At 43.5% G+C, this 7975-nt stretch overlaps 1 protein-coding gene across 1 annotated transcript; it reads right to left on the reverse strand.

Moving 5' to 3' along the window:
* Positions 1-4483: 4483 nt before the first annotated feature.
* LOC123407533 (indole-2-monooxygenase-like) lies at positions 4484-7175 on the reverse strand. Its single transcript, XM_045100698.1, has 3 exons — positions 6628-7175; positions 6094-6519; positions 4484-5233 (listed from the first exon to the last, which is right to left on the reverse strand). Exons 1-3 carry the CDS (start codon positions 7132-7134, stop codon positions 4589-4591), a joined length of 1578 nt encoding a protein of 525 aa, XP_044956633.1. The 5' UTR covers positions 7135-7175; the 3' UTR covers positions 4484-4588.
* Positions 7176-7975: the final 800 nt, after the last annotated feature.

Raw genomic sequence — 7975 nt, forward strand, 5'->3', positions numbered from 1 at the left:
TTTTGCATTATTTATTCAATTTCAAACACTTTTCATTATCATAGTTTTGTCAAATTCTCAAATATGCAAAAAGAATTTTTATAAACATAGTTTTTAATTGAAAAGAACAAAATAGTTAATAGTTTGGATAGTCAAAATAATTACTTTTGAAAATACAAAATAGTTTTGCATTATTTATTCAATTTGAAACACTTTTCATTATCATAGTTTTGTCAAATTCTCAAATATGCAAAAAGAATTTTTAATAAACATAGTTTTTAATAGAAAATAACAAAATAGATAATAGTTTGGATAGTCAAAATAATTACTTTTGAAAATAAAAAATAGTTTTGCATTATTTATTCAATTTCAAACACTTTTCATTATCATAGTTTTGTCAAATTCTCAAATATGCAAAAAGAATTTTTAATAAACATAGTTTTTAATTGAAAATAAAAAAATAGATAATAGTTTGGATAGTCAAAATAATTACTTTTGAAAATAAAAAATAGTTTTGCATTATTTATTCAATTTCAAACGCTTTTCTTTATCATAGTTTTGTCAAATTCTCAAATATGCAAAAAGAATTTTTAATAAACATAGTTTTTAATTGAAAATAACAAAATAGATAATAGTTTGGATAGTCAAAATTATTAATTATGAAAATAGAAAAAAATTGAAACTATATGAGAATTTATAGAGAAAATTCAATCTAAATTCAAATTGAACTCACTTTGAATTTAGGTTGAATTTTCGCCATAATTTCGAATATAGTTTCAATTTTCAGTGAGTTTAGGCCCGTAAGCCTACTTTAGAGAGGAGCTCGATGGAGAAGCTGTGACGGGGCTTATAAACAAGTGTTAGTCCCCCTCGCTAGGCAAGGTGGGAATAAACTTATCGTGCAACCGAGGAGGGGCTTTAGTCCCGGGTGGAGCCACGCCCCGGGACTAAAGCCCCTCGCCTGCCGCCTGCCGAGGAGGGGCTTTAGTCCCGGTGCGTGGCTCCACCCGGGACTAAAGGCCCCTGCTTCCCGCCTTCTGGTATGCCCGAAAAGAGGCCTTTAGTCCCGGGTCGTGGCTCCACCCGGGACTAAAGGGGGTCTTTAGTCCCGGTTGGACCCACGCACCGGGGCTAAAGATCCACCTATACAAGTGGGACTTTGAAAAATTCCCACCCAAATCGTTCATTTCTCTTCTTCTTCCTCTCGTTCTCTGCCCAGCGCGGCACAGCGACGAACTCGACGACGCCGTCCGGCTGCCCGCCGTCCTGCTCGCCGCCGCCTGCCATTCTCCTCGCCGTCGTTGTCATCCTCCTCGCCGCCGCCGTCCTCCTCGCCGCGCGCCGTCGACACCTCCGGCCGGTAAGCCCCCCGCCCCCTCCTCCCCAACACTCCAGCCAGTAGAACAAAAGAAGAAAAAGGAGAAGAAAAGAAGAAAAAGGAGAATAAAAGAAGAAAAAGGAGAAGAAAGGAAGAAAAAGGAGAAGAAAGGAAGAAAAAGGGAAGAAAAGAAGAAAAAGATTTTTTTTGTCATTTAATTCCTATTGTTATTAGGTTTGTGCTAGATTATTAGGGTTAGTAATATTTAGAATTAGGAAAAAGGAAAATAAGAAGAGGAGGAGAAGAAAAGAAGAAAAAGGAGAATAAGAAGAGGAGGAGAGGAGAAGAAGAGGAAAAATAGAAGAAGAGGAGAAGTAGAAGAGAAAAAATTAGAAGAGGAGGAGAGGAGAAGTAGAAGAAGAGAAGAGGAGAAGTAGTAGAAGAAGAGGAGAAGTAGAAGTAGAAGAAAAAGTAGAAGAAGAGGAGAAATAGAAGAAGAGGAAAAATTAGTTTAGGGTTACAAGAAGAAGAAATATATTTTTTTTGTCATTTAATTTTGCTATTGTATAGTGTATATGTCTAAGTGTTAATAGTGTTTCTTGGATTATTGCTTAATTTTGCTATTGTATATGCTTAAGTGTTAATAGTTTAATTTTGCTATTGTATATGCTTAAGTGTTAATAGTTTATTTTTAGCAAGAAAATTAATAGAACTAGTTTATTTTTTTAGTTCATTTTACGATGCCTATCCCGCATCCTCGTCGTCGACTCGGCGGAGGACACCTGCTTGATCAGAGGGGCCCTGTGCGGGACTAGGCTCCGCCTAGCTGGTATTGGGAGGTGCTACCTTCCGGGGGGCGTAGGTTGGTGAGGAGCCAGCCCGTCGTTGACCCGATCCTTGTTTGGTGGCAGTCGCGTGGGCCAGTGAGGGTGCCGAGGCTTCCGGACACCGCGGAGGTGGTACGTCACCGTGTCAGCGAGGAGGATGAGCACGTCCGTCGCTACATGGTTGCGTTGGAGGGCAGGTTCGAGCATACCTGGCAGGTTCTTCGGGGATCTCACTGGAGCTATGATCCTGTGATGGTTCCTTCTCTTTGGGTGTCCACCGCCCGCGCCGATACCCGTCGGGCGCTACGGTTCTAGATGTATTAGTAATGCTATATGTATGATAGTATTCGAGGAGTATTAGTGATAATATTCGACGATGTACGGACAAAAGAGATGATGTATTTGCTTATAATTGAATGCATGCTAATTTGAATACTACTTTATTTTACGATTTGGTTTTGCTTATTGAATGCTCAAATTGAAAAAGTACTCCTACTTTGAATACTATGCTCAAATTGATAAGGGAAGAGTTGATGCCTTCGACCCATTATCGAGACCCTTGGAACAGTTCCAAAGCCTGCAGGACATGCTCCAAGGGTAATTTCAATCATTCTTGCGCTCTATCGGTCTCTTTCGATGATTTTCTGATATATCAATTAATGAAAAACTTAGCAAATCATTATCCTTGTCGGGCAGGGTTTGAAAGCGGTTCAAGTGCGTGACTCCCGGTATCGAGCCTGAGAAGCTGACCTTTAGAGCGGCTCAGGTAAGTAGTAGTATGATATACTTCTATTTTCAATACATTTATGATGCTAGATTATTATTTTAATTATATATATTCTATTCTCGTAAAGTGCGACCAGCAGCCACGGAGAACGCATCTATGCGGATACTATGTTTGTGAGACCATTCGCACGTTTACCTCTCAGCACAAGGATCACAGATTCGACGTAAGCAATGAACATTCACACCTCTATTTTTACCCGTCATTCTTTGTTATCATGATTGATATTCATATTCATCTCCTCTTCTTATATAGTACACGACCATGAGGACGAAGGTCCTACCAGAGCAACGCGCGATTGCTGTTGCAGAGGACCTTGCGACCTTTCTGAGGACGGAAGCTATAGATGACAAAGGACGATTTAGTGTAGCTAGGGGCCATTACTGATGTTCGTCCATGTAATCGAATAGACGAGCTCTAGTCCCGATAAATCAGATCTCCATATAATTGTATATATATGCTCGCTTGTAAGATAAGTTAATCTTATATATATATGCATAATTATTTCTATTTAAATTATATGAAAACTAATTCCCGAACACCAAACGAGACATCACGTTAATCTCCCGAACACCTAAACCCTAAAACCCTAAAACCCAAAAATAATTTCATTCAAAAAAACCAAAAAATAAACAAAATCTGAAACTCTTTAGTCCCGGTCCGTGTAACGAACCGGGACTAAAGGGCCTGCCCCTGGGGCACTACGAGGCGCCCACGTGGAGCACCTTTAGTCCCGGCTTGTAACAGGGCCGGGACTAAAGGTTAGGCCTTTAGTCCTGATTGGTGAACCGGGACTAAAGCCCCTTACGGGCCGGGGCTAAAGGCCCCGTCCCCACTAGTGTGAGAGAGGTCGGAGTGAAGTATATGTTGCATTTATCTCCTCAGTGTTACACAGTACATACAGAGGGACTCCCGTGAGAGTAGGCACGCAGGCCGAGTGGAGTCGGTGTAGATCCTACTTCCTCCGTTCCTAAATATAAGTCTTTCTAGAGGTTTCACTAATGGACTACATACGGACGTATATAGACATATTTTAGAGTATAGATTCACTCATTTTGCTTCGCATGTAGACATCTAGTAAAATATCTTAAAAGACTTATATTTAGGTACGGAGGGAGTAGATTCTAGGTATTAGTTACAACGGTTACGACGGATTACAGCCATGTACAGGAGGTGCGTTAACAAGCACTACTGCTACTATCGTTCATCATACTACTACTGCATCTGGCCACAACCAGCAAGCAGCAAGCAAAGGGGAAGCGCCTCCCTCCCTCGCCTCCGGCCCTTCCTGTCATAGGGCACCTGCACCTCGTCGGCGATCTCCCTCACGTCTCCCTCCGCAGCCTCTCCAGGACTCACGGACCCGACGGCCTCTTGCTCCTCCACCTCGGCTCCGTCCCGAACCTCGTCGTGTCGTCCCCTGGACCGCCCAGGCGGTCATGCGGACGAACGACCACCTGTTCGCGTCCCGCCCGCCGTCCAGGATCGCCGACGACCTCCTGTACGGGTGGTCGTCCGACATCGCCTTCTCCCCCTACGGTGAGCACTCCCCCCGGGTCCTTAATACCATGCAAAGAAAAAAAAACCTCTCTCCTTAATTAATAAAAATAGAAATTGTTTTGCCTTGTTTAAAAACAGACACGCACACATATGAACACGTTTCAACACACTATGTATCGATCAGTTAACCACGGTGGGCCGTGGGTACGGTGTTGGGACAAGCATGAGCTTGTCTTTCCTTCGTACACTCAGCCCAAACACCTCCGTCATATCGACATCGTCGCCCCTCTCCACGCCGATCTGCAGCTCCCAGTCGAAGCAGTATGCGAGGTTCGCCAGCATGATCTCGACAGTAGCCAGCCCGAAGTTGAGACCGGGGCATATTCTCCGGCCAGCCCCGAACGGCACGAACTGAAAGTCGTTGCCCGTCAAGTCCACCGTTGCTGCGGTGCCACCCTCGAGAAACCTCTCTGGCACGAAGTCGTCCGGCTTATCCCAGTACCCGGGGTCTCTGCCAATGGCCCATGCGTTGATGATGACTCGTGTCTCACAAGGTATGATGTAGCCATCGAGGTCGCACTCCGCCATCGCCAGGTGTGGGGCAAGGAGCGGCGCCGGCGGATGCAGCCTGAGCGTCTCCTTCACCACGGCCTTCAGATACGTCATGCCGGCCAGGTCATGTTCCTTGACAAATTCTTGTCCGTTGGGAGTGCCGTGTCGCACCTCAGCCTGCAGCTTGGCCATGAGATCAGGTCTGCGGATGAGTTCGGCCATGGCGTATTCTAGGACGAGAGACGTTGAGTCCGTGCCCGCTCCGAATAGGTCCTGTACGGGCACGTTGTTCATCAGAGGTAATTAAATGAGGCAATGAGCCAGCTGTAACGAGATGTCATATAATAGTATGATGCATATCATACTAATATATGATATTGCACCGTGGTTAACTGCTGGCTCATATAGTACTATCATAGGATTGTTTATTTATTATCATGCATGGGATATAGTAGTACAACATTTAATATGATACGGTATCATACATGGCATGATACTCAATCTTTTTTTCCTTCATTTAATTTTATGTAACTTTATAAAAATTGTCTAGTTAGCATGCATGATACTCCCTCCGTTCCAAAATATAAGACTTTTTAGAAATTCCACTAGAAGACTACATACGGAGCAAAATAAGTGAATCCATACTCTAAAATATGTCTATGTACATACATATGTAGTTCATAGTGCAATCTCTAAAAGGTCTTATATTTAGAAACGGAGGGAGTACTATCTATGATACTTTCATTACGACCAACCTAAATATACATTCCCTCTTTTTCGATTTATAGAGCTTAAATCTTAAATCTCATTGTGAGTGAATTACACTAATTTTAACTAGCCAATAAAACATTTCTCATATTTTTTTATTTCTAAAGAAATAAGCTTAGCATCATTTCTTTCATTGAACTTGCATGGTACATATAAAAAAAGATGTGCTAATTTCTTTTCTCTTGTTTCTATGGATTAAATGTAGTGTGAGACTCAAAGCACTTTAACTCAATTAGACTTAAATTGAACCTAATATAATGACAATCTAAATTTTTTGAGATAAGTCCTATAAACCAGAAATGAAGGAGTAACTCGATCGATCTATGTAACATATTTTTTCTGGTATATTTGATTAACTTGCTCACCATTAAGATGGCCTTGATATGATCTCTGGTGATGCCATGGAACTCTTGCTGAACCGATAGCAGCACGTCGATGAAGTCACTCTCTCCTTGCTCGTCGACCACGTTCTTCTCGTGTTCTCTTATTATCGTTTCTAGCAGTTCGTCCCACCTCCTGTGCATCGTCTCAACGTTGTTGCGGACGAACCTATTGAGAAGACGTACCTTCGCCAACCTTGGGAAGTAGTCCTCCATGTTAAACCCTCCGACGAGAGCCGAGTTTGACTCGATCAGCTCTCTGAACATTTTATTCCTGCCTTCTGCCCTGAAGAACTTACCCGACACAGCGCGGCACACCACGTCGTTGGCGTAAGTGTTAACCACCTCGCTCAGGTCGACGGCCACGCTCGCCGCCGCGGCCTCACGGATCCTAGAGATCACCACTTTGACCTACATATGCAAGAGCAGCGCAGGCTGTGACCACATTCAAGAGGTGATGATGGAGATGGATGCAAACAGCAAGCAAGCGCGTGTGCTGACTGCTGACTGCTGACAGACCTCTTGTTGACGGGCGTCGCGGAGCGACTGGACCTTCTTGACCGTGAAGAGGTGCGTGGTGACGAGCTTCCTCGCCTGCCTCCAGTGCTCGCCGTAGGGGGAGAAGGCGATGTCGGACGACCGGCCGTACAGGAGGTTGTCGGCGATCCTGGACGGCGGCCGGGACGCGAACAGGTGGTCGTTCGTCCGCAGGACCGCCTGGGTGGCCCATGGGGACGACACGACGAGGTTCGGGACGGAGCCGAGGTGGAGGAGCAAGAGGCCGTCGGGGCCGTGAGTCTTGGAGAGGCTGCGGAGGGAGACGTGAGGGAGATCGCCGACGAGGTGCAGGTGCCCTATGACAGGAAGGGCCAGAGGCGAGGGAGGGAGGAGCTTCGCCTTTGCTTGCTGCTTGCTGGTTGTGGCCAGATGAAGTAGTAGTATGATGAACGATAGTAGCAGTAGTGCTTGTAGTTGTAGAGGTGTCTGCTCAATGAGATTGTACACTACTTCTACATAAGGAGCCATGGGGTGTTCTTGTTTTTTTGTTAACAGGGTAGGCTGGGGTGTAAACTGGTTTATAGTATCGAGAGAGCTGAGGATGCGTGCTCTTATTTATAGCTGCGAGAGAAGTTTTCCAACGCGTGGCCTAGGGTTTTTGCTGGCTCTATTTTGGAGTTACAACATAAGGCTATTCTGCAACCGGGCTCAGATGATCCGGCTGTAAACAGTAAAATCATTTTTCAAAAACTAAAAAGAATGAACTTTTTAAAAGTGCAAGATGGTTATGTAAGTGATGGCGTGTAAAGTTAGGTGAGATTTGGACATTTGTGGAGGGTGGCAAAAAAGAAAATATTCAGGTGTCCAAATTTTAAAAACAACATTATTCATGTCTGTTTATGTCCTTTTCGCCAACGATCTCCTTGAATAACCTGACACCCAGAAATTTGAGACCAACATCATGCATTTCAGCATTTTATTGCACAGAAAAAAAAACATATTTTAAAATTTTCTGTTATTTTGTTTCCCTATTTTAATGTTCACTTGGGTGTACACCGTACAATCTTTCTGTCATGCTTCAGGAGCTTGGGATTCATGGCGTTCGATTTCTGAGCAATTCAAATATCAAACTTTCATGTTTTTTAAAAGATATGCGTATACCATATAAATTTGTAAATTTTAACAACAGAATACGTTAAAATTTGGGCTACACACAAAGAAGTACTCTCTCCTATCATAATAAGTGTTGTGGTTTTAGTTCACTAACAAATTAGTGGCTTTTAGCACATTTACTGTTCACTATCAATGTCCACGATATTTTTCTTGTGCAGCTAGCAATTCAAATTATTTCGACGTGAAATTTCACACA

Source organism: Hordeum vulgare, chromosome 1H, assembly GCF_904849725.1.
Source record: "Hordeum vulgare subsp. vulgare chromosome 1H, MorexV3_pseudomolecules_assembly, whole genome shotgun sequence".
NCBI classification, from domain to species: Eukaryota; Viridiplantae; Streptophyta; class Magnoliopsida; order Poales; family Poaceae; genus Hordeum; species Hordeum vulgare.